Here is a 27,246-nt window from a genome sequence, read left to right on the forward strand (position 1 = left end):
TCCTTTAAATGTGTTTTAGCACTAAGGAAGACCAAGTGTATGGTCGAAACTTCGGCTTTTTGAATTAACAAAAAGTTTAAATGCTTGTTCCGAATCTGTCAATTGACTTGCCAAACTCTATTCCGGCATGCGCACTTGATAATCACGAATCTGACGTCATGACAGAAAGACGAGAGAGTCTGTGCCCAGCTGTTCTGTTTCGACTCAGGGAGCGGCTACTGCGTCGCTTACAGACCGGCCGCAGAGGGCAGCACATGCGGGGACGGACAAGTAATAATTTCCTAAATGTCTCCTTAGCGGTCTTATCCAAAATGTTTCAGTACTGCTTGAACGGGCGTTGCGTAACGGAGCACGAAAACATCATTCCAGATTATTCGCAGAACGCGCCCTCGTACGTGAGGCCCAACGGTCAGCCCGCGGGTCCTTTGTAAGTATTAATTATAAAGTAAATTTATTTTTTTGTGAAAAAAGTTTAAAGTTTGGAATTTTTAACGTTTACGCGAAAGTTTCTGTAAATGCTGAAAACTTTAAACTTAAACTTTGCGAGTGCGTTACCTCATGCTGTGTCTTGTTTACATTTGTGCGTCTATAGGACCGAAGACGGTAAAACCCCCGCTCCCACCACAAGCACCACTAAAAAAACATTAAACTTCTTGTGGTCCCTTTCAACCTCTACTCCATCCCCAAATACCGCCTCCTCCATTCCCAGCTCCAATCTGGCCAGCTATTACGCCTTTTTAAGCAAAACCACCAGAAGCCCGTACGATTTTCGGAATTTCGGTGTCAGGAAGTCGACGGAGAGTCCCTACGACAGTTTTGGATCAGGCGATAACAATTTGAATAATAATTATTTGAAGCGGTCGTATTGATGGTAAGAGCGGCAGAGGGGAAACATCAGATCATCGTCGCCAGTTCTCTTCTCCATTAATGATTCTGCCCCCTTTTCTTGCTGGTTATGGTGTATTCGCCCTTTACAATTTTCATTGCAAGACCGCAGATTTACCTTATTTAATACTCCTTCTCACTTCTTCGTTCACGTTTCTTTCATGTTTTTACCTGAATTGCTTTTATCTAATATACGTATTTTTGTGATTTTTTAGCTGAAGCCAAATGAACAAAAAAAAAACAATTAACCCCACTGAAAATATTTCAAACGAAGACTTTAAGCCGAAAGAAGACCGTACCTCGACCAGCGGCGTCCCCATTGATGGACGTTGAGTGATTGTGATTTTTCTTAGTACTTAAGACTTTAAAGACTTTTCTTGTTTAGAAAGGAACAACTGCCCATAATCGACGAGTGCGAAGTAAATGTAATTGTTATAAAAAAAAAATCAAATTGAGTTTGTTGAACAAATGACGGATTTTGTTCGATACAGTTCGACGAAATAGTACTCGAAGTACCGACAATAACCATAAATAAAAATAGCAGACATGCGAGACGAGCCATTCTAGCGTCAGTGGGTGATAGACTGGAGCACCTTAGAGAGCGGAAAAAAAATAAAAAGAACACTTCCTAACGAATATGCCACAAACTGCCACATTTTTGTATAACATTGACCTGGAAATGCAGGGTTTTTCCGAAAGAAACCTTCTCGAGAAATAGAACAATTTTCAAACACAATTTTTTTCCGATTAAGAAAAATCAAACTTCTTTTTGTAACAGTTACACAATGATTTCACTTATGCTACCAGTTACGAAATGTGTCGAGTGACCCAAACTGACCTATTTTTGTTTGTTCATATATAGTATTAAAACTAGAAAACAATAAAAATCAAACTGTTATCGTGGTTCATGAAAGTTACATAAAATAAAGCATTTCCTAGCTGGTTGCATCAAAATAGCTATTTATTTTTTTAGACCGAATTTTTAGCACTAAAACACGGACTTCCCCGCCGCTTTTTGTATTAGTTCAACGAAACGCAAAGAGTCAGACGGCCCCGTATGCAATAATTACAATAATTATTATCCTTAAGCTAAATATTAAGCGTTATTATTTATGTTAGAATCTTAAATATGGTAAATAAGAGGGCGTACGATAATAATTCTGCAACGCGGCAAGTTTTTGAATTTTCAACAAAAATAAAATTACTTACAAAGTTGTGAGTTATCGCTGCAAATAAACGGAGAGTAATGAATTTAAAAAAGGTGTTTTTCTGTACGTTCAGTTCCTGAAAAGTTAAGAAAACCCAAAAATTATAGAAGTAGAAACACTAATTGAGAAGATCGTTGATTTGGATTGCATATACAAGTTTCTACCTATTGGTTTCATCAGGAAATATCTAAAAAAAAAAGGAAACAGAAATTGTTAAAGGAACCACCTCTACGCTCGTGGACTGACAGACTAGGTACTAAACTATAATACTTGAAGAAAAATGAAATATACAAAATTAAGCTGCCTCGCTGAAAAACGTTGGTAGTTTTCAACGATTAGTGTCATGACTCATTCTCCTTTTTAAGTTGAAAAAATAATTCTGGAGAGAACCACCTCTAGGCCCATGGACTGATATATTCGGTATTAAAGTACTTGGAGAAAAATGAAGCATCAGAGATTAAACTGGGTCATTGGAAAACGTTAATAGTTTTGGGTGATTAGTGTCATGAACCATTGCCTTTTTTGGGATTCAAAACATAGTTATTTTTGAGAACTACCGCTACGCCCATGGACTGATAGATTAGGTACCAAAGTACTTGGGAAAAATGGAGCGCGCCCAAGATTCAGCCACATCAATGGAAAGCAATACTGATTTTGTATTGGAAATAAAACGAACATATTAATGTTTTCAAAACAATAGCATTAATTTACAGAAGACCATTAAAAAGGGAATAATATGTAATAAACCCGATAATATACAACACATTTATAATAATTATAAAAATGCACAAACCTGTGATGCAAAAAACCCCTCAAGTAAATCTTAACCTACAGATAAAATCTGCTATTTAAACTTTAAATTTCTAAGTTCTAGTGGCCCCAGTACTCAAAGCCCTTAACCCAATCCGGGCAATAATTCCTAATGATAACAGGCAAACTACTCCTGCGGGCATAATTTTTCTGGACTGGTAAAATCGATAGCCCATTACTCCTGCTAAAATTGAACTGGCCCCCAGTTGGAGCCCATACTGTGAAGGGTTTGCACTTGTCTGGTAGGCCCCAATTGCTAATGCTGTACCGAAAATTAAGCCGGCCGCCAGCGAAGGCACAGAACCTAGAAAATTTATATTTATCTATAAAAAAAATGGTGCTTTGATGTATTTAAATTGAAGAAAAAATATATTTCAAAAAATGCATAATATATCCTTGGAAATTTGATATCTTGCCCCTGTAGTATATGACAAATATTTTCCTTCCCATCTTAGGGCCAGATTCCTACTTATGTATATCCCTTATTTCTTGGAATTGCACCATTAAAGGCAAAATCAAGAGCAACAGAGTCACACATACTTTTTAATTTTTTATTCCAAAACTGAGAAAATTATACAAAGGAAGTGCAGTTTACAGGGTGTTTCAGAAACATTGATACAAGTGAAGTATAGCATGTCAGCGGTTTTCTTTTCAGTACCAATACTGATAATTTAGATACTTTTTTTTATGAATTCTAGCGCTCTTAGTTCTTTCACATTAAAAAGGTGTTCTGTGAAAAACTCAATTTCTAACGGTTTGGAAGATATTTTCAATTAAGCAAACCCGCGCATTTGTAATCTTTTGTTGGAAGCCAAATTCAGTGACCAGAGGGTAAATGTACATCATGTAATAGTACAATCGCGCTTGAAATTTCTGGTTTAAGGCGAACGCGATCATTTAAAGTTTCCACAGTTCAAATATACAGTATGTTCGTTTCTGGAGCTCGATCATGGGGATCGTGGTAACCATAAAAAACACGAGGATCGTTTCTATATACCTACAAACTATCATATTTAACTGATATATGCTGTTTTGTGTATGGTGTCTAAATATTTATGTAGGAAATTATTTTGGTATTTTTGCCGAAGATGACTAGAAAGCCATGTGCGGCCGCAAACAAATAATTGTGAATCATTTGCGTGTTGTATCGAAGATCTTTGGGCACGCTAAAAATATTGGTCGAGCTGCAATTTCCGATTTATAAGTGAAAAGTCCAGTGGCTCGAATTTAGATCAGTGACACAAGTAAAAAAAATTAAGTTTTATCACTATGTTGTAATACAAATGTGTTATTCAAGATAGTTCTATAACAATCTGTTTTTTTTTTCTTTTTTAATTTTATTTAGAACTACGTGGGGCTACATAAGTAGAGACAGAATAACGCACTATTTTCAGTTAAAACTAACTGAGAATAACGTTGATTTTTTGCTAAACTCTCGGGCAAACAGTGAATAAATGATAGCGGAAAATAATTTGAGGTAAACTATTGACATGTCAATAATTTGCTTTAGTGAAGGTTACTCTACACATAATCCCTCAAATCATAGAGACCCTTTACAGCACTCTGTATTATCCTCTTAATTTATAATTTATTTCATCCAATTGACTTTTTTAAAATTGCATTTAGTACACCCCAGTTTTTACTCGATTAAATGCGTACTTTTCAAATTACATAAAACTCCTAAAGTGTTACTGCTATGTTTCCCTAGGGTTTTAACTATCATAAAAATATACGGGGCGTATACGGTTTTTCGGATTTTTCATACCTCTTGCAATTTAGAATATTTGATGTTAGTCCATATCTCGGAAACTAAAAGAAACACAGCGACCCGCCCAGTGCAGACTGACAGAGCCTGCCAAAGCGATCAATTTGATTTATATTTTTAACGCAAATGCTTTTTGGGTTCTGAAAATATAGGTGAAAAGTAGTAAAAATTGGCTACCTCCCGCTAATTTGATATTTTTCAGGAAAAATCCGAAATCTTTGAGGTGATGTTTATTGCTCTAACCGACAAATCTGGATCTTAGATTACCCAAAACCCCCTCTAAAAGCAATTTGAAATCTGTAAAGAAAAACTATTACATTTATTCCCAATATACAAAATTTTAAACATTACTTTGATATCTTGTAGTGTGAAAACAAGCAACTTTTGTATGGGGTAAGTTTGGCCGAATCACTTTAATTTTTTAGTGTATAGCATCCATTACTTAGTTTTTGTCGCAAGTAATATGTTTCATTATTTCGGAAGCATACTGTATATTATTTTATTTTTAGGTTCGCTATTTCCCTTTGATCATTTCTGCTTAATAATTCCTATATTTATCCTATACAGGGTGTTTCCTAACTACATGTAAAAAATTTAAAGGCGTAATCCTCGACTGATTTTGAGTCAAAAAAGTTTAATAAACATATGTCCGCAAATGCCTTGTTTCCAAGATACAGGGTGTTGACTGAAAGCCGTTGAAAAAGGTTTTAAAGGTTTCTAAATGTTTGGTGGTTGGGAGCTTGGTGGTTTGGAAACCTTTCCATGTAAATGCGCCTCGCTGCCAAACACTTACCATCAGCAAGGCCGTAAACAAAAACCATATTGGCCATTTCTTGATTAGTGTAATTAAGCATTTGAAAAATTTTCAAAACTGAGGTATAATCTGATTTTTGGGACACAGAACTAAATTCTTTCACTTTAGAGAGTAAAACACCAAAATAACACTGACTATCTTGTTTATAGTAGTGGAAGTAGCAAAAAAAAAAAACAATAAACAAATTAGTAAATACCACCAAACCTTTAGAAACCTTTAAAACCTTTTTCAACGGCTTTCAGTCAACACCCTGTATCTTGGAAACAAGGCATTTGCAGACATATGTTTATTAAACTTTTTTGACTCAAAATCAGTCGAGGATTACGCCTTTAAATTTTTTACACGTAGTTAGGAAACACCCTGTATAAAAGTGCGATTATTTAAATAGAACTCTCTGTTAGTAATAAATGTGCTGAAAATTTTCTTTTAGAACGATAGATCATGTTCCCATTCCTAATCTTCTATACAAAGAAATCGTTTAAATTTCATATCTAGTGAGCTATGAAGTTTGTTGAAGAAAAGAACGTATGTCGATAAAAGTGAAAAAAAAAACAACATAACCTCACTCGGCTCATTTATCAAAAATTAATTTTAACATCATTTTGAAGCATATGATCAAACTACGACCTACTTTTTATTTTCTATTTCTCTTGTATAAAATCCTACAGCTGGCTAGATACGAAATTTAATCGATCTCATAGTATTTAACCAATAAATGCTGTTGCGAGTACCGTCTCTAAACGATCAATTATTTTGACATTTTTAACGAAGGTGGCTTTGAAACGCCATGATGACACACGCCGTGATGTCATGAAACATTTACGAATCGTTTCACACCTTTGGACCAAGGTAAAAACGACGGTCGAGCTGCAATTCCCTAATTGAATGTGAAAACTACGGTGACTCTCCAGGACTAGGTGCAAGCAATAAATTAGTAATATAAGGAGTACAAATAAGTTTCCACCGTTTCCACCGTATCAAAAATTAGGAATTTATTGTGATAGAACGGTGCATTATGTTTTATTTAAAGTATTGTCCATCGCTAGCCACTACTTTTTCCCATCTCTCTGGCAGCATTCGAATACCACGTCGGAAGAACTCTTCATCTTTTGAGGCTATCCATGAGTTGACCCAATTTTCGGTATCTTCATATCTTGTAAAGCGCTGCTCAGACAGAGCATGTGCCATCGATTGGAATAAGTGATAGTCGGATGGGACAAAGTCTGGTGAATATGACGGGTGGGGAAGGACTTCTCAATTAAGTGTTTCCAAATAGGTTTTGATCGGCACCGCAACACTCAGACGAGCATTATCGTGTAGGAGAATAATTTTGTCGTGTCTAGAGTAGTAATGGGCGCGTTTTTCCTTGAGTGCTCGGCTCAATCTCATTAATTGTGTTCGGTAGAGTGTTCCAGTAATGGTTGTGTTCGGTTAGAGCAACTAATAATATATGACACCAAGCTGATTCCACCAAATACACAACATGGGTTTTTTTCCATGAATATTTGGTTTGGCTGTCGATGTTGAAGCATGGCCAGGTGGTCCCCATGATTTTCTCTTCTTCGGGTTATCGTAATGGATCCATTTTTCATCGCCAGTGACTACTCGATGTAAAAAAACCTTTTTTTATGCCTGGCAAGAACCAATTCACTCATGCAAAATCGACGTTCAACGTCTCTCGGCTTTAATTCATAAGGAATCCAATTCCCAACATTTTTAAACGATGCGAAATTGCTTGTTGACTCACTTCTAATGTAAGTGCAAGTTCTTTTTGCGTTTGAGATAAATTTTCCTCTAATAATACTTCCAATTCCATATCTTCGTACACTTTAGGTCTTCCACGTGAAATTCACCGTTTTGAAATTTGTGAAACCATTCGCGACAACTTCTCTCCCTTAAAGCAGCTTCACCATATGCTCCTACAAGCAATCGATGCGCCTCAGCTACAGATTTCTTCAAATTAAAGAAGTCAATTAAAAGTTCCCGCAAATGACGCTTATTCGGCGCAAAACTTCACATCATTGAACAAAACAAATTATTGGGTTGTTCGATAATTAATGTCGTATTTTTTATGTTTTCTCAAAGTGAATATATTTATATTAATAATAAATATTAATCAACGATGTAGTGGCCATCTTGTTGGATGATTTTTTGCCATCTTTCGGCAAGTTGGAAAATTCCGCGTTCGAAAAAGTCTTGATTTTTAGAAGTACAAAATTGATTTAACTCATTTTTAACGGCTTGATCAGAATCGAAATTTTTACCATTCAAATGATTTTGAAGAGAACGAAACAAATAATAATCTGATGGCGCCAAGTCAGGGCTATATGGTGGATGAGGTATCAGTTTCCAATTTAGTTCCAATAATTTTTAACGCGTTATTAAAGACGTATGGGGTATAGCGTTATCAAGATGGAATAGTACCCCTTTGCGATTGGCGAGTTCAGGACGTTTTCTTTTGATTTCTTCGTTCAATTTCGATAGCGGAAGACAGTAAACATTCGAATCAATAGTTTGGTTTCTAGGAAGCAGTTCAAAATAAAGAATACCCTTGTAGTCCCACCACACAGATAGCATAATCTTCTTTTGATGAATATTGGCTTTGGACATCAATTGTGCAGGTTCATCTTGTTTGGTCCATGATCGTTTTCGGACTACATTATCGTAGACAATCCATTTTTCATCACCCGTTATGACTCTTTTTAGAAATGGGTCGTTTTGGTTACGATTCAGCAAAGAATCGTATATGTTAATGCGTTTGGTGAGGTGATTGTCCATCTTCAACTTAAATTTTAAACAACTTTTTGTTTACTAATCACGTTCAATTTTCGATCGAAAAAAGTCTAAAACATAACCTTTAAAATGGCATATAATACTATAAGTGACGAGATCACTACTACTCGATATGTATAAATTAAGCCATCTATGAGAATAAAACGACATTAATTATCGAACAACCTATTATGAGATGCTTATAAGGAGTCCAAGGAGGATAAGGAGTGACCAAACTTGCGATAGTACGTTTTACATCTGACAATTTCAAGATAATCTTCTGGTGGGGCCATGCTTTGTCAAACAGCGGAAACTTATTTGTACACTTTATAATTTTTATGACAATATTATAAAACGCGCTTATTTTTTCGTGTAAAAAAAATAACATTGAAATTCTCCCAATGGATGAATATAACTTTACAGTCATACACTCCTCGCCAGAAAGATAGCCCAGGTGTGCTATCTTTAATTTTTCACCAACGCATGTAAAGTTTTGAATTTGCGACGAATAATATCAAACCTTATCAGCTCAGAATATGCGGTTCGTTGAGAATAGTTAAAAATATTAAAAGATGTAGCGGGCAAAAAAATTTCGTTTTAATTTGAAGTACGAAATGATAGCACATCTACAAGATAATATGTAGTAATCAACATAAATCTTAATTAATAATAATTTAATATATATATATATGTATATATAATAATTCTTTAATAATGTGTACATCCCCCTTTGCTTTCTATAACTTCTATCATACGATTTGGTACCGATTTATATAATTTTTGGATATAATTTTGATTTAACGTATCCCATTCACGTAAAATCGCATTTTTTAGTTCTTGTATTAGGTCGTGTAGTATGAAATGAGTAGAATTGAATTGAAACTTTAGTAATTTTTTTTTCATATGAAATGTTTTTATTGTCAATCGAAATATGCACCACCATTATCAATACACTTCTGCCATTTAACGGGAAGTTCATTGATTCCCCTGCTGTAAAAGCCTGCAGGCCGGGAGTCGATAAACTCTTGGAAGGCAGCTTTGACAGCCTCGTCGGAATTGAATGTTTTCCCTACCAAGAAGTTATCCAAATTTTGAAAGAAGTGGTAATCAGTGGATGCTAAGTCGGGTGAATACGGTGGATGACGAAGAGTTTCCAATTCCAACTCCTGTAGCTTGGCCAAAGTGACTTGTGCGGTGTGTGGCCGAGCGTTGTCGTGCAACAATAGCGGTACGCTTCGATTGACTAATCTTGGCTGCTTAACCGTCAGTTGCCTCATCATTTCGGTCAGTTGTCGGCAGTAGACATCAGCCGTAATCGATTCACCAGGTTTCATGAAGCTGTGATGGATGACACCTGCGTTGGACCACCAAACGGACACCATAAGCTTCTTTTGATGAAGATTTTTTTTCGCACAATGTTTTGGTGGTTCATCTTGATCCAACCACTGCGATGAACTCTGGTCTGGTATTGTCATATAGGATCCATTTCTCATCACAAGTAACAATCCGATTGAAAAATGGATCGTTATTATACCGGCACAACAAAGAACAAGCTTCGAGACGTCGTTCTTTCTGTATGTCGCTCAACTCATGCGGTACCCACTTGTCCAGCTTTTTCACCTTATTTCAGCTAATTTCAGCCAAATGAGTCAATATTGTTTTTTTGGTTACACTGAATATTAACGATAATTCGCTTGCACTTTGACGTGGATTCGCTTCCACCACGCTTCCACACTTTCAGATAATCGTTATCCACTTGAGTTTCAGGTCGTCCACGTGGTTCATTTGTTCAGGTTAGTTCAGGTCAAAGTTGCCAGAACGAAATTTCATGAACCAACGAGATACTGTTTGCTGTGAAGTGACTTCAGTACCAAACACATCATTAATATTGCGAGCCGTCTGAGCTGTTGTGGTTCCACGGTGGAACTCATATTTCATTAACACACGAATTTCACTATTTTGCATGGCTGCACAAAAATTTTTAGAAAAATAAAAGTTTTCAATAATTTTTAACACTTTAAACTCTGATCGAAAGAGGAAGAATGTGCCTTTTCCACATAAAAAAGTCAAGTCCAAATATAGATTTAGAGTGAAGTTATTCGCAGTTGAATGTGGTATTTCGAGAATCTACTCATTTCATATTACACGACCTAATATGTTTTGATATTGCTTTCCATTGCTGTACACGCCACGGGCAAGTTCTGCCCAACAATTTTCAATTATATTAAGGTCCGGGGAGCGTGCAGGCCACGGTAAAACAGAAATATTATTTTCCTTAAAATATGATTGAACCAATTTTGATGTATGTATAGCTGCATTATCCTGTTGAAAGATGTAATCAGGTCCAGAAATGCGTTCTGCATGATTATTTATTTGTTCTTTTATTAAATTTATGTATTAGACACTATTCATTCTCCCATTAATGAATTTGATACTTGTCTTGCCGAAATAACCGATACCAGCCCAAACCATTACACTGCCTCCTCCCACTTGTCGTCGAATTGCTGACAACGTCTCTTTTCTGAAGTCATGGAAATAGTATTGGAACCCATCAGGACCATCGAGATTAAATTTTTTTTCGTCCGAAAATAGTATTCTCCTCCATTTTTTTTCCAATGCACTCTCTCTTTCGCAAAGCTTAAACGTTCTGCTTTGTGTTTCGTTGTCAATGGAGGTTTTTTTTTCAATTTTAGTCTCTTAATGTTTTTGCAGGATAGTAGAACTCGACGAACACTTGAAACACTAGCACTAACACCAGACTTTACCATTATTTGCTTCGTTGTTAATTGCGAGTTAGAAGCTACACGCAAAATTGCTCGTTTATCACAATCAGATAACGATGACGGCCGACCAATACTTTTCTTTTTCCCATAGTCTTCAACATTTAAAAAAAAATTAAGTATTACTTTACGACTTCGTTTTATTACTTTCGATATTTTCGATACTGATAAATTTTGTTGTTTTAATTCAAATATTTGCTTCTTTTCCGACTCGTTTAATTTTTTTCCGCGTCCCATACTTATAAATTTATACAATATCACAATGTATTCGTTACTCGTTGGCAGATAATGAAATACTGAGGAATTTCGAAATGTATTAACGGAATGTGCTATCATTTCGTACTTCAAATTAAAACGAAATTTTTTTGCCCGCTACATCTTTTAATATTTTTAACTATTCTCAACGAACCGCATATTCTGAGCTGATAAGGTTTGATATTATTCGTCGCAAATTCAAAACTTTACATGCGTTGGTGAAAAATTAAAGATAGCACACCTGGGCTATCTTTCTGGCGAGGAGTGTAATAAACTGTGTTACCTATTTAAATACGGCACAATCACGATAATATAATATATAATATAATAATATAACACTCACTTTTAAAAACCATTCAGTAATATGATCACTGTATTTATAAACATCGACTACTCTACATATAATGTGAACAAAGCAGAATTTCGTTGGTGTGAACAATTTAATTAAAATCATATGCTCGTTTTAACATGTTTAATCATACACATATTATTGTAAAAATTCCCCTTATTAAACTCCGAACAACGCCCAGTATACGTAGCTCCTCGATTAGGATATTCTGTACGTCAATCGTTATGTTACTTATAATGTTGTAATGCGGGGAATCACTTCGGACTTTAGGGCAATTACAATGGGAAGAGAATTAGGAAAAGCAAGGGAAGAGTATTGTTCATTCGGCGACCATCTTTCGTTTTGATGTATCTGGCATTTTTAAGTAATAAAAATAAAATTATTAAATACATTCTTACATTACTTTTATTAGTAATTACAGTTTATTAAAACAAAAAATGGTGAAAGTCAAAGGAAAATCAAAATGTTTTTCCCTTTGTGAAAAAGCTAAAATCATCTAAGGCATCAACAACGAGATGAGCGTTAGTTCACTAGCAAAAAAATATGGCATAGCTAAATCTACAATTTGTTCCATTAAAAAGAGATTGTGGAAACAGCAAAAATAAAATCAAGTGAAAAGTGCCCCTTAAAAAATACCGAACTCTCAGAAATGAAGAAATTACTTTATAGATGGTTTCTTCAACAGCGTGAAAGGAATATGTTAGTTTCCGAAGAAATGATTAAACAGAAAGCTTTAAGCCTAAGTTGCTGTATAAATATCGGTAATTTTAAGGCTAGAGATGAATGACTGCAATGTTTTAAAGAACGGTTGGGCGTGAGATTTTTTAAAATTACTGGAGAAATATTTTCAAACCAGTCAAAACTTACTAAACCATTCCAAGCAAAATTATTCAAAGTCATTCGAGAGTTTGGTTTAAATCACCGCTAACTGTATAACGCAGATGAAACTGGACTATACTGGCAATTATTGTTTCACAAAACTTTTATCTTTATGGGTGAAAAAGTGCTCCTAATCTAAAAATCGTCCAACGACGGATTACAGTTTTAGGCTGTACTATTGCTTTAGGTTCTCATAAGGTGAAACCGTTAATTATACGAAAAGCTAAAAATCCTAAATGTTTGAAGACTTTCAAAAATCCTTTTATACGGAGTATTCGAAAATTAGTGAACCAAAAAGAAAATATAGATTATGTGGTTAAAAATAAGAAAAAAAAATTATAATATATGCTTATGTTTATAAAAATTATAAACATATGTCCAGAAATACCTTCCAGAGAAGCTGCAACTGTTTAAAGGAGCTGTGGCAAAGGTATTTTTGCAATAACAGCGAACGGCAGCAGTTAAAATAATCAAATTTGAAGTATTAAGGTAATTTTACACGTTGAAGAAGTTGATATATCCCATTTTGCAAAATGTTAACCAGAGACCTGCATTTTGGGAGGTCTGAGAAAGATTTTGCTGCAACTTTTTGAACACCGTTTTTTCAGTAGCATAAAGACAAAATATGAAATTTTGATCTTAAACTACTTTTCATGAAAAAGATATTCTTGATTGACATCTATAAGGTACACCGTTTTCGAGTTAAATTTCATGCCTAATTTGATACCTAATCATTATGGTTTAAATTATCAATATATGAAATGTTTTTGATATTGAAAAAAACGCTGAAGATAACGGTTTAATAAATTCATTCATTAAAGAAAAATTCTAATTTTAGTATCGACTAATACAGGCTATAGAAGTTGCTGTGCTTTTATTTGCTTTAATAAACAATTAAACGTTAAAAAATTGTATTTATTGTACATTAATTTGTTATAAGAAGCTGTTTGGAGAGTTTTTAGTTCTAAATAAATATGGATCGATTTTCAAATCGAGAATTAGCATATATTTATTTTATTTATGGTTTTTGTAATGGAAATGCTTGAGAAACGATGCGGGAATACTGACGAATTTTAATGATACTCGCAGAGAAGAGTGACTAGCCGCAAATTTTTTGAATAAATTCATAAAACTTTGGTGGAAAATGGATCTTTTCAACAACTCCATGAGTAGGGCCGTCCAATGAGAGAAGCCAATGGGGAACCTATTTTGATCCAAATTGAAGAATTTCCTCAAATTAACATTAGGCAGCTAGATAGAGTAACCAATATTTCTAAATCAATGGTAATATTTACCATATATAACACTATTATTGTTAAATTGAGATAATAATAAATAATTTAGTAATTTTATTATATATATATATATATATATATATATATATATATATATACAGGGTGTACCAGCTAAACATAATCATTAGAAGTATCTGGTCAACCATCAAATATAAAAATCTGAAAAAATTTACATAAATCTTTATCGACCTGATCTACCTCTGGAAAATATATATAAATTTAGTATTATATTAGGTGTACAACTTTGCTTCCGCCGTTTTTTTTCCGAATTTCGCGATTTTATTGTAAAAAACTAATTATACCTTTAGGATCCAAAGTATTGTCCATCGCTGGCCACTACTTTCTCCCATCTTTCGGACAGCATACGAATCCCGTGTTGAAAAAATTGGACATCTTTTGAAGCGATCCACGATTCTATCCAATTTCTTACTTCTTCATAAGACCGGAAGTGTTGGTCAGCTAGCCCATGTGCCATGGATCGAAACAAGTGATAATCAGAAGGAGCTAGGTCAGGAGAATATGGCGGGTGGGGTAGGACTTCCCATTTCAATGTTTCCAAGTATTTCTTGACCACTTGCGCAACATGGGGTCGAGCATTATCGTGCTGCAAAATCACTTTATCATGTCTCTCGTTGTATTGCAGCCGTTTCTTTTTCAATGCTCGGCTCAAACGCATTAATTGGGTTCGATAAAGAGCACCTGTGATTGTTTCAGTTGGTTGTAACAGCTCATAATATATTACGCCGAGTTGATCCCACCAAATACAGAGCATGATTTTGGAACCATGAATAGACGGTTTGGCCGTCGACGTGGAAGCATGGCCGGGATATCCCCAAGTCTTTTTGCGTTTGGGATTATCGTAATGAACCCATTTCTCGTCCCCAGTCACAATACGATGCAGAAATCCCTTCCGTCTTTGCCTTGCAAGCAACTGTTCACAAGCGAACAGACGCCTGTCAATATCTCTTGGTTTCAACTCGTACGGCACCCAATATCCTTGCTTCTGAATCATTCCCATGTCTTTGAGGCGTTTTGAGATTGTTTGTTGAGTCACTCCCAATGATTGTGCCAATTCTTGTTGACTTTGACACGAGTCTTCGTCAAGTAATGCTTCCAAGTTCGCATCTTGGAAAACCTTCTTTCTTCCACCGCTATGTTGGTCTTCGACGTGAAAATCACCGTTCTTGAAGCGCTGAAACCACTCACGACATGTCCTTTCACTAATAGTGGCTTCCCCATAAGTATCTGAGAGCATTCGATGAGCCTCAGCAGCAGATTTCTTCATATTGAAGCAGAAAAGTAAAACCTCCCGCAAATGACGAGAATTTGGCTCGTACACTGACATTTTCAATTGCGAATAACTTTATGATGAAGACACAAATAGACTAATATTTTTATGAGGTTATGTTAACAGGTGCCCAAGGCTCCTGCATGCCCACATGGGGTTATTTATTTCGATCATTACTTACCGCTACATACATCTATTCAAAAACGGCGGAAGCAAAGTTGTACACCTAATATTTTATGACTAAAATTTACCGTTTTCAAGTTATACCGAAAAATTTGAAAATTTTGACAGCTGCAAGATTCCACAGAAAACAGTATTGTGCGTTTATCGCTACGAATTTAGGAGGCAATATTCTGGAGCTCAAAGAGGACCTAATGACGTCTTGATGCATTTCAATTTGACAAAATGTCTTCCATAATCCCCGGAACATGCTTCCGAAGTTGCACGACCCAATTTCAATAACTTGCTTATTTCAAATGGGACACTCTGTACCTTAAAGCATTTTCGAGTCTAGAATTTAATTTTGTATCAGACATCATTAAGGTTCCCTATACCTATTTTGAGCAGTGTGTCTCATTTGAAGTAAATAAGTTATTCAGATTTGAAGTCATGTAACTTCGAAAGACTCTTTAGGGGCTCTTTATGTTAAATTGAAATACGTCAAGCAGCAAAAGAATTCAATCAACAACATCCAGAGCACAATATTAGTCATGTAACGGTTGCAAATATTAACAGATATTTTGAACGTTGTGAGACAATTGTAAAACTATCGAGCCAGCAACATATACTACGTGACAAAGAAAGGTAAACACCCATTAAAAATCATTTTATTTTGATAATTTTTTGCATGTTGACTTATCTTAAAAAAAGAAAGAAATGATCAAAATTTCAAGTTTATCTGTTAATTTTTTTTTAGTTTCCATGGGTCGTTCCTTAAAAAAATAAAATGTTGTTTAAACATTTTTGTTCACATTTACATCGCAACTTTTGTGAAGTGTGTTGCAATCGGTCATAATTTTTACTCATTATGCCTAGAGTGCGTAGAATTGAACAGATCCGTCAGCTTAGTGACTTTGAGAGGGGGCGAATTGTTGGGTTGCGCGAAGCAGGTCTGTCGGTCAGAGAAGTGTCTCGAAGAACTAACAGATCCTTAGGAACCATAGTGCGGTGTTACCAGGCGTGGACTCAGGAAGGCCGTGGACACAGAGCCAGAGGCACTGGGCGACTCAGAGGAACCACAGAGCGCGAAGATCGTCGATTGCGACTTTTGGCTCTTAGAGCCCGATTTAGCAGCAGTCGAGCTATTGCAAATCAGTGGTTTGAAGAACATGGGAATAGGGTTGGTATGCGTACAGTATATCGCCGAATACGAAGTTTTGGCCTTTTGTCCTATCGTCCGCATTGGGTGCTGCCTCTCACTCGCGAACATTGATCTAACCGCTTACAATGGTGTAGAGAGAGGATTCAGTGGGACCAAGAATGGACTCAGGTGATCTTTAGTGATGAATCCCGCTTCTGTCTGGGGATGAACGACGGTCGGGCAAGGGTGAGAAGGCGACGGGGTGAAAGGCGAGATCCACAATTTGACAGAGAGCGTCATGTCCACCGTACTGTAGGCGTTATGGTATGGGGTGCTATCGCATATGGTAGCAGGTCACCCCTAGTTTTCATTAGAGGCAACATGACTGCCCAACGCTATATCCAAGAAGTGTTGGAGCCATATGTGATTCCATATTTTCGAACTATCCCGAACGCTATTTTCCAGCAAGACAATGCTAGACCTCATGTTGCTAGGCAAACAATAACGTTCATGGATCAACATCAAATCAACCGTTTACCCTAGCCACCTCGATCGCCGGATCTATCTCCTATTGAACATGTCTGGGACATGATTGGCCGCAGACTGTTGAATTTACAGCACCCTCCACAGACTTTAGCAGCCCTTACTCATGAAGTTCAGATTACCTGGAATGAGATACCTCAAGAAGACATTGACAATCTTATTAGATCCGAGCCCAGGCGTATCAATGAGTGTATAAGGAACCGTGGATACTCAACACACTATTGAAACAAAAATGAAGTTCTTTCTCTGATCTTGCTGAAAATGTAATCATTGAATAAGTATGTGGTACTGAACACGTACAAAAAAAATTATCAAAATAAAATTATCTTTAATGGGTGTTTACCTTTCTTTGTCACGCAGTATAATTGCAAGCCTCGAGCAGCCCAAGAAATTTTAGATTACTTTAATGCTAATCCGCATTTAAGTCTGAGAGATGCTAACAGGAATTTAAACATTTCTAAAACCCATATTTGGAAACGTTTTAAAAAAAGTAGTAAAAAACCTTTTAAACCAAAATTTCTTCATACACTTGAAAGTGGAGATCAAAATCTAAGAATGGAGTTCTGTTTGTGGCTACAGTCTGTACCAAGAAGATTTAAAAAACTTTTTAAAAAATATATTATACACCGATGTAGCTACGTTTATGACTAAAGATGTAGTGTCGGCACAAAATAGTAGAATGTGGAGTGATCATAACCCGAATTAGATAATCGAATGTAAAGAACAATACTCCTCAAGAGTAAACGTTTTCTGTTATATTATAAATCAAAAGATTATTGAGCCATATTTTTTTCAACGAGAGTTTGAATGCTGCTCATTTTCTGAGATTTCTACAAAATGAGTTTAGTGACGCACTTGATGAGGTTCCTCCTGAATATCGCTACAGTTTACATTTCCAACTTAATGCAGCGTCCATCTATAATGCGGTTAATGTGAGAAATTAGTTATTTGATAATTTTTTCAAACGCTAGATCGGAAAAAGTAGTCCTCTTATTTGTTGGCCACCGCGATCTCCGGATATTATGCCTATGGGCTTTTTCCTTTTGGATAAGAATAAAATATAAAGTTTATGCTACAAGACCCCGAACTCGCGAAGAGCTTTGCACATGCATTAGAGAAGCTTGTCGAACCATAACTCGACATCAACTAAATGACGTATTGAAAAATAATCGTCGACGTGTTGAATAATGTATGAAAGAATTTGGGGGGTTAATTGAAAATACTAATATTTAATCCAAAAAACTATTTTTTCCCCATTAATAATTTATTATTCTATGTTAAATTGAAATTAACATGAATTTATTGTAAAAAAGATCATTTCTAGTATTTAACAGCTCAAAGTTCTGTAATACTAGTAATACATTTTTTTTTTAACAACCAACCAATCAGTTTTATTGATAAAGTAAATTTTTTTGTCAATTTTAAAACTTTTTTACACAAAAAACAAGTTTTATTGATTTTCTTCTTGGATACCTTGTGTAGCAGAAAAATGAAAATAAGTACAGGTGAGTTTTAGATTATTTTAATTAAAAATCTGCCTTCATCTTTATCCTAACAAAATTCCCTAATAGTACTTTTTGAAATTTGATCCCATAAACACACAAGCAGTTGGCTACAAGTATAGGTGAAGGGTCATTGTACCCACTAGACAAATGTGCATTTTGAATATCTAATTGACAAAAGAAAAATGTGATTATGGGCCAAGAAATAAAGATTTTACAAGGGTGGTAAGTCCTTAACCCGGATATACTCTATACTTAAAATTAATGTTTTGAATTAGATATGTCCTTTTGTTAAAAGAATGTTGACGATCGCGAATGTAGTAAAGAACTGTTTTTATTTAATCTTGCCAACTACTTAAATAAACTAATTTGACAAAAAGTAACTATTCGCAAATACTCTAAAAAATAATAATAATTGGTGATTTGCCAGACCTATCTATGACAACAACCAGATTATATTAGGTCGTGTAGTATGAAATGAGTAGATTCTCGAAATGCCACATTCAACTGCGAATAACTTCACTCTAAATCTATATTTGGACTTGACTTTTTTATGTGGAAAAGGCACATTCTTCCTCTTTCGATCAGAGTTTAAAGTGTTCAAAATTATTGAAAACTTTTATTTTTATAAAAATTTTTGTGCAGCCATGCAAAATAGTGAAATTCGTGTGTTTGACACAATGAAATATGAGTTCCACCGTGGAACCACAACAGCTCAGACGGCTCGCAATATTAATGATGTGTTTGGTACTGAAGTCACTTCACAGCAAACAGTATCTCGTTGGTTCATGAAATTTCGTTCTGGCAATTTTGACCTAACTAATGAACCACGTGAACGACCTGAAACTCAAGTGGATAACGATTATCTGAAAGCCGTGGTGGAAGTGAATTATCGTTAATATTCAGTGTAACCAAAAAAACAATATTGACTCATTTGGCTGAAATTGGTAAGGTGAAAGAGCTGGACAAGTGGGTACCGCGTGAGTTGAGCGACATACAGAAAAAACGACGTCTCGAAGCTTGTTCTTTGTTGTTCTTTGTTGTGCCGGTATAATAATGATCCATTTTTGAATCGGATTGTTACTTGTGATGAGAAATGGATCCTATATGACAATACCAGACGTTCGTCGCAGTGGTTGGGTCAAGATGAACCATCAAAACATTGTGCGAAAAAAAATCTTCATCAAAAGAAGCTTATGGTGTCCGTTTGGTGGTCCAACGCAGGTGTCATCCATCACAGCTTCATGAAACTTGGTGAATCGATTACGGCTAGTGTCTACTGCCGACAACTGACCGAAATGACGAGGCAACTGACGGTTAAGCAGCCAAGATTAGTCAATCGAAGCGCACCGTTATTGTTGCACGACAACGCTCGGCCACACACCGCACAAGTCACCTTGGCCAAGCTACAGGAGTTGGAATTGAAAATTCTTCGTCATCCACCGTATTCACCCGACTTAGCACCCACCTATTACCACTTCTTTCAAAATTTGGATAACTTCTTGGTAGGGAAAACATTCAACTCCGACGAGGCTGTCAAAGCTGCCTTCCAAGAGTTTATCGACTCCCGGCCTGCAGGCTTTTACAGCAGGGGAATCAATGAACTTCCCGTTAAGTGGCAGAAGTGTATTGATAATGGTAGTGCATATTTCAATTGACAATAAAAACATTTCATATGAAAAAAAAATGACTAAAGTTTCAATTCAATTCTACTCATTTCATACTACACGACCTAATAATACACCTATAAATAAACTAATTATTAACAATTAAAAGGGAACAAGTAAGGAAGTAAATCAGGTACTCACAATCAGCACCTGACCTAAATTACCACAGATATAAAATGTATAATGTATAATATATGTATGATTAATTTATAATACAATTCCCCTAACTTCACTAGTATGAACACTTTCAGTAATATGAACGCTTCCAGATTTTTTTCTGTTCATATGATCGCGATTGTGTGTGAGTGTATCTTAAACTTGACGCTTCTATACTTATTTTATGGAACCAGAAGGTAATATGAAAAATTTGAACTATAGGTCTTCGACGGGGCAGGATGACCTTCATTTCGACCTGAAGTTCATTTTTCTAATGTCGTACTAACGAGTTATGATGTCATTAATGATTTGTTTTCCAGAAACATACCCAAATTCTGACAAAATAATAAAGGGTGTCCCATGAATACGGGCCTCTATCCGTATCTTGAAAAATATGACTAGAAAAAAGTTAAAATTTAGGTATCATACAAAACTGGAAGTGACTTATTGATTAAAAATGTTTTCATGAAAATATCACTTCCAGTTATACCAAAAATAAATGCCAACTCACTTATTTTAAATGGAACACTGTATATTATATCAAATTTCGATTTTGAAGAACATTATGAACATTTTTCATGATAATATTCTCTACCTAGATTTTACAGTTTCCGAGATATTTAGAATTTTCCAAAAAAAAAATGGCAGTTGTAGCCATTAATGTATTTTCTAATAGTTTGCAAATGGCTAAGTATTTTGCAATGAAGTTTTGCACTATTGTTCAAAATGCTTTACTACCTTTGGATCAGTGAGTTAAATGATGCATTTTGATATAGGGTGTTTAAAAAGATAGCCCAAAATTGTTATTAAAAAGTTGTAAAAAACTCATTTTTTAAATAGAAACCCACTATTTTTTCAACAAATATATATTTAACACCAGAAATAAGTGCTACTTTCAATGCAATTGTTTATACCTAAACTTAACCTGTTTTCAGTTAATTTCAAAAAAACACCTTTCAATGTTCAGTATTCAACTGATTTATTTTAAATAATATCAAGAATTACTAAGTTGGCTCTGCTCGCCAGAATTTAAATGTGGCAACACTTGTAAATTATACAAATGAAAATTATCTCAATATATTTGTGATTTATGGTGAACGTAATAAAGTATTAACCAGAACATTTCATACATTTGGCACTCAATACCCAGAGAAAACAAAGCCATTATGAAAAGTCTGCAAACACATAACAGATCATTGTAAAACTAATAGATCTGTCTTACGTTCGTATTACAAATAAAAATAATTTAAAAAAAATAATGAAAATAAATTATATACAGAGTGTTAATTAAGTACATGTATTTATTTCAAGGGATGAATTTTTAACTGATTATTAATATGTACATATATGTATAATTTTTTATTACCCAGTACTTCAACTTGGAAAATAGAGCCATGCTCATATGAACTTTATTTCATATATCAGTCATATTATATAGAACCACTGTACTGCCATATGTTTATGAAACACCCTGTATAGGCATAACTCATATAGAGAAATCTTATTAAATATTGTCATAACTTGCAGGATAATGTGTGAGCACATCAACTGAACTGATAAAAAATATGCCAGTCATACTATCTGTGCTTTGGCCAATCCCGAGAACTTTTAAAAAGTCTTATTTAGTTACAACTGAAACTTAATCAGTGTACACTCACAGTTTACAATTACTACCTACTTATTCATGATGCTCTAGAACGCTCTACATTATTTTTTGATCATTTAATCTTTCTATGCTCATTTTATATTCATTTATTTTAAAAAGTCACTCTCTTACCTGCTTTTGTGTATCCCAAAATACCGCCAGCTGCTACAGCCCCCGCATAGAAATACCCTACAGCGTCTACAGGCATTTTTAACCAAAAAGTTACTGGGAACTTGAAAATTTCTGCTTCCTCAAGAACGGAAAGGAAAACGGGATTAAAATTGAAATTTTAATACAATGAAAAGTGAGGTTGGAATGCCACTTTGATAACGACGGTGCGCTCGCGGCGAGTCTTTAACGGGTCGAACAAAAGTTTTCGGAAATTTCTCCTCCCACATTAACTACGCCACAGTGATGATCTCTATTTCTGGACAAAACTTTGTTGTGTTATTATTCTTAATAATAATTGGTTTTGCGGGAAAGAAAAAAACCGAAAAGTAACACGATTCGTTTTTATCTGGTACTAAACGGTGCACGGACGGAGGCGCAATAACAGCGCCTACTATTTATTCATATACATGGGCCGGATAAAACAATAATAAAATTAAACTACATTTTTATCATCCCCCCTCTCTTAACTCCCTTAAAAACAGGGAAAAATATCTTGATTATTAATAAACAAAAATGAGCACCTTGATCAAACATGGGAAAAATTGTGAGACATGCAAAGTACAATAATGAAATTAAACACTCACCAATTAAAAAAAAAATTTTATGAAAACTACGGGTAAATGTGTTGTCACAATATTTTCACAAGGGTCCGTTTAGGCACTTTTACAAAAAAAACAACACTTAAAATTTGAAAACAATGAAATAAATGAATAAAACTGTGTCGCCCTCTATAAGAGACCGGATTAACGGAGTAAGAAAAACCTTTTAAATTTCATTCCCATCTATGATCTAACTGTGCAAATACAAAGTTTCAATAAAAAAAATGACGCTAGAAGACGCTACGTGTCTGTTAACCATTGATTCACTGATCCACTGCATGAATGACTTGACAAACGTCACTCAACCATTCAATTCAAAAAATATGTATAGTACAGTATAAACAATACAGGAAAAATTGAAAGTACCTAATTAAAATATTATAAATTTGCTGCATAAACCGAATTAGCAGAATCTGCATGATAGAGCAGAATTTCATTTCAAGGATCTTCTAGCACGATAAAAGCGGCTACATCCGAGAGGTTAAAAGTATAATTCTGCCAGTGTCATCAAGGAAATAATTTTTTTTCTGTCTCGAGGAACTTTTTACTAGTGAAATTAACGCAACAAAATGGGCTCAAAAGGATTAAACATCAACAGCAAAACCATCTTCAGTACAGGAAACATAATGTCAATTAATGATATCACCAAAAAACCCAGTCAGAGTTCGACTCAAGAGGTAGGTGCTCTTAGTTTGTTAGTTGGCAATATAAGCAACGCTAAGGGTTTCCAAGTGAGAGGTAATGACTGTATGAGTCACTTGCAGGAGCCCTAAGGAAATTTTTTATAATGTGAATACCAAAGCTTGTGATAGTTGAATTACTTTAGTTGAAAAATGCCATTCAACTTTACAGTCATTAATTACTTTTCAAAAATGGTTGGATTACTCTCATAGGACTTTGATTACTTTTTAAAGCAATAAAACTGCTTGCAGAGGAGTTTCAATTACTTTCAATCGTTTTTATTTAATTTGCATTTAATTTTAAAATGTAAAAGTTTTTTAATAGGTAAGTTTTCTAACTGAGGTTTTGCAGACTGTCGATTTATGCGTTGTGACAGAGTGAAAAAAAATTATTCCCACTAATAGAGACCTCATCTGGTTAAATAATTGTATCAATTCTCTTAACACATCAGTTGAAAATGTTGCAAATTAATGGAATTAATTTCAGTTGATCGATGCCATTAAATATACCCTAAAAGACTACACGGCTAAAAACTTAAATTCTACTGAACAAGCTGACCACTTCAAGGTGATATCCAGGCCGGAGGACGACGTCCAAACAAAAATTCAGGAAAATCGCCTTGAGGAGTTAAAAATTGGCCTGAAGTTGTTTTTGACTGATGATAACGAATTCCCACTGAAAGAAGCATTAGAAATTGGTAATGCTTAATTTTTGCTTTTGGCACAGCAAAACATTTTTTTTACATATATTTTCTACACAGTCTTACACCACCAACTGAAAGTAAGCAGCGTTGCCGATGTCATAGTTTGCTTCAAAAAACCGCTATCTGTCGAGCGCAGGGACAATTTGAACGTGATAAAAAATATTTGGAAAATACTAGAAAGTTACGTTGACAATGGCAGTGTTGGCGAGTTGGGTATTGCAGACATCGAAGAGGCCACTTTTAGGTGTGTTTTACGTGCTTTAAAAAGTAGAAATAAGTATTTTTTTTAAGGGAGCTGTATGACTGGGCGAAAGTCAAGCCTGTTATCATTCAGATAAACTTGGCAACATGTTGTGTGGTGCCACCCACATTACAGACATTTTGTAAAGAGAAAGATATCAAGTTGTTTACTCACAGTGATTCCAGTGGTATGTTTTTAATTTTTTGCTTGCTACTGTTACTTTTAATTTTCGAAAAATTAGATATTTTACCGGACCAGTCTATCGAGGAAATCTTCAGTGCGCCTCTGGATTTAGTGTGGGCCGTGCGCTTCACTGTCCACATTAAGTGCCGTGGAGTTCTCACCACTAAGGGTTACTGTCTTTGTCTAAATCCAAAATTTGAAATATAAAAATTCTGGTCTTAGTTAAATGAGAATGTTTAGATTTATGCCTACATATATTTAATTTTATACTGTTAAATCGCTTTTATTTTTAAAATTTTTCACGATACTTGGGAAGTATACAGGGTATCACAAAAATTCGGCGATAACTACAGAATTTGAATAGAAGATTTATTTTCTGTAGGAAACCGTTTTAACTTAGAATTTTTAGCATTTATGCAGAAGTAGGCACAATAAATAGAAATAAATATTTAAATTACAAATAAATACAAAAAAATAAGAGAAATAATTGAAGAAATTGACAAAAAATGAAATTTGCAAACCAAATTATTGTGTTGTTCTACTTATGTTTTGTTATTGTTGCATCATTTGTATAAATATATGAAGTATTATGAGAACGTCTCTAAATTGTGATTATTGAACGAAATGAGCAAAATTAATTGTAGCAGTTACAGTTGAGGCTTTTGACATATAAAATGACGTTTTTAGCAAGTAATAGAAATGAAGCAGTGCAGCCAGCGGTAGCGAAGCAGATATAACGAATGATTTAATATTTTGTACAGTTTTACACGGTCCGAGACCTCATTAATATTTAACGAATTCCTCCGATCCTTTATCTACGTTAAGTGGAATATGTACGCCAATGTTACACAACAACTTGTAATTTAATTTTTATTGCTATTTACTTCTCTGCGAATTTAATTAGTTTGGTTTTATTTATTTTTATTTCAGAACATGCGCATTATTATTAATAAAAAAAAGGTCGCCCGTATCATGTTTTTCCAATCGGCCGGCAGAGGACACGCCACCCGCCAATAATAAAAACATCCGACGTTGCCGCGCTTATCTGATCGAAAACGCCAAATAATTACCCATCGTCCGCGAGTACGCTTGAAAGTGCCCGGCACTCCCCCTATCGGATAATGTTCGCTCTAATAACTATAATCACGTGGGCAAATATGTAATCAATTTGCGGGCAAGACGCCCACGCGCGCGCGCGCCCCCTCTAGGGGCGTCGTCGGTGACTGTGACGTCTTGGGGCCGATGCGCCTCTTTCCTCTTCTTCAACAAAAGAAAGTCGATTCTATGGAAAGATTCTTAATTAACCATGAAACCGATTCGAGAGTTCGTTTTTTAGTGGACGCTAGAGTGAAGATTCTCCGGAAGCTCTTTTGCAATTCTAATTGGGCCATAACGGGGCCGATCGATGATCTCCTTTGCATGTACCTCTTTCTGATGTGGCACGGAAAAGAGCGGAGAAATTTTGGATTTTTTTATTTGACAATTTCTGTAAAAAAATTACCGGGTTGCAATTTAATATGCCATCCCGACCGCATGCAAATGCGGGCGCGCGGAAATCAAAGTCGGCCGGTCGCTTTGTTTATTCGCTCGTTTGTTGCGGCACCGCGACATCGAGTGGCCTTTGGGAGGCCTTTTTTGTCCACCTGAAAAACTCCACCGGGCAACGGAACAGAGGCGGAACCCGCTGTTTTGTACTTAACGCTCATTTTCTAGTTCAATAGGCTCAAGGATCAGCTCTAGATGCTCTCGAGTTGCACCGTCGGAAGCTGAAAGATTCTTATTTGTTGAGTCCTTTCGTCTATCTATTCGTACTATCTACCACGGCAGGTTGCTGCCCACTAAGCTTGTAGTATTTTGGTTGTTTATTGGGTACGCCACTGGGGCACTTTCCTGGTACCAGCTACTGAGTTATTGGACGCGAGTGATTTAGGGCACCCCGGATCGCCGCCCGACCGCGACTGTCACCATATAACCTCTCCAAGCCGCTCTTTTTGCTCCCTTTTCGCCCCGGGAACGAATATTATGCGACATGCAGTTGCCATTGAAAAAAAATCGATTTCGGTTTATTAAATACCCTCTCCAACTGCGGGAGATTGGTAGCCGGTACCGTGCGGTACGGCCGTCAGAACGCGTCCCCCGATTATTTAATGAGATGTCCACAGTCGCATCGGCCCGACTTAAACCTGCCCGATCACGACCAGCGATGATATCGTCTCGAATAGGAACAATTAAGGGCTCGTCGGCGGTTTGCAGTTTATTGTTTTAATTGCGATCAGCCAATAGGAGCATAAAAAAGAGAAACAAAGTCATAGGAATGCACATCATTTTCCGCCATTTGCGCCTAACAACCACTAAATTGTGCGATATTTCTCCATAACACAAAGGAGGTGTCTCGTGCTCGTTTATACCACTTGTAGTCCAAGCGTTGATGTACAGCGCTGGAAAAGTGGCGAGCGAGAGGCTGAAAGCCCGCGGACTAATCAGAAATATGATGTATCCATTAGCATACCCAAGCGACGGTGAAATATCTGCATTGTTCCTGACGTTGATAGTGATCGGCCTATCAACACTAATTAAATAACGATCGTCGATAGTTTTTGTTTTTTGCGCTGACTGAGCTGGTATGTTCGGTACTAAAAAGAAATTGACTCAACAATTCTCATTAAAACTTGTTAAAAAAACGAGATCTCTCCCACTGTTTTTATCTCGGTGCATCTTCAAATAATAATGCGCATGTATGTTAACATGCGCATTA

General features: G+C 35.7%; 4 protein-coding genes across 7 annotated transcripts in view; 2 read left to right on the forward strand and 2 right to left on the reverse strand.

The window, feature by feature from the left end:
• The window catches only part of sona (sol narae), a 29,149-nt gene extending 27,004 nt beyond the window's left edge, over positions 1 to 2,145 (forward strand). For 2 of the 3 annotated variants that reach the window (XM_066404658.1, XM_066404657.1), the window contains exons 13-16: positions 166 to 270; positions 321 to 427; positions 593 to 871; positions 1,101 to 2,145. In XM_066404658.1, the coding sequence (XP_066260755.1) occupies positions 166 to 270; positions 321 to 427; positions 593 to 869 (489 nt within the window). In that variant the 3' untranslated portion in view covers positions 870 to 871; positions 1,101 to 2,145. The remainder of the gene's footprint in view (positions 1 to 165; positions 271 to 320; positions 428 to 592; positions 872 to 1,100) is intronic. The other variant, XM_066404659.1, reaches the window with a different exon arrangement.
• The window catches only part of LOC136418563 (homologous-pairing protein 2 homolog), a 62,873-nt gene that overhangs the window by 4,288 nt on the left and 31,339 nt on the right, over positions 1 to 27,246 (reverse strand). The window contains exon 1 of one of the 2 annotated variants that reach the window (XM_066404670.1): positions 22,669 to 22,773. The exons of the other annotated variant lie outside the window; for it this stretch is intronic. The gene's annotated coding sequence lies outside the window, so the exon portion shown is untranslated. Of the gene's footprint in view, positions 1 to 22,668; positions 22,774 to 27,246 lie in introns of those variants that run through there. 2 annotated transcript variants of the gene reach the window in all.
• On the reverse strand, positions 2,772 to 22,163 carry LOC136418567 (transmembrane protein 14C). The gene is made up of 2 exons (XM_066404674.1): positions 22,046 to 22,163; positions 2,772 to 3,207 (listed from the first exon to the last, which is right to left on the reverse strand). The coding sequence occupies exons 1-2, from the start codon at positions 22,119 to 22,121 to the stop codon at positions 2,957 to 2,959; spliced, it is 327 nt and encodes a 108-aa protein (XP_066260771.1). The 5' UTR covers positions 22,122 to 22,163; the 3' UTR covers positions 2,772 to 2,956.
• Positions 22,993 to 24,986, forward strand: Gclm (Glutamate-cysteine ligase modifier subunit). Its single transcript, XM_066404529.1, has 5 exons — positions 22,993 to 23,360; positions 23,851 to 24,061; positions 24,125 to 24,311; positions 24,359 to 24,495; positions 24,550 to 24,986. The coding sequence occupies exons 1-5, from the start codon at positions 23,253 to 23,255 to the stop codon at positions 24,696 to 24,698; spliced, it is 792 nt and encodes a 263-aa protein (XP_066260626.1). The 5' UTR covers positions 22,993 to 23,252; the 3' UTR covers positions 24,699 to 24,986.

This window comes from Euwallacea similis, chromosome 35 (assembly GCF_039881205.1).
Source record: "Euwallacea similis isolate ESF13 chromosome 35, ESF131.1, whole genome shotgun sequence".
Lineage (NCBI taxonomy): Eukaryota > Metazoa > Arthropoda > Insecta > Coleoptera > Curculionidae > Euwallacea > Euwallacea similis.

Coding starts and splice junctions, on each gene's coding strand:
- LOC136418567 (XM_066404674.1), bottom strand. CDS start 22,121: ATGCCTGTAGACGCTGTAGGGTATTTCTATGCGGGGGCTGTAGCAGCT. Junction 3,208..22,045: donor TTTGGGATACACAAAAGCAG/GTAAGAGAGTGA, acceptor TAAATTTTCTAG/GTTCTGTGCCTTCGCTGGCG.
- Gclm (XM_066404529.1), top strand. CDS start 23,253: ATGGGCTCAAAAGGATTAAACATCAACAGCAAAACCATCTTCAGTACA. Junction 23,361..23,850: donor GTCAGAGTTCGACTCAAGAG/GTAGGTGCTCTT, acceptor AATTAATTTCAG/TTGATCGATGCCATTAAATA. Junction 24,312..24,358: donor ATCGAAGAGGCCACTTTTAG/GTGTGTTTTACG, acceptor ATTTTTTTTAAG/GGAGCTGTATGACTGGGCGA.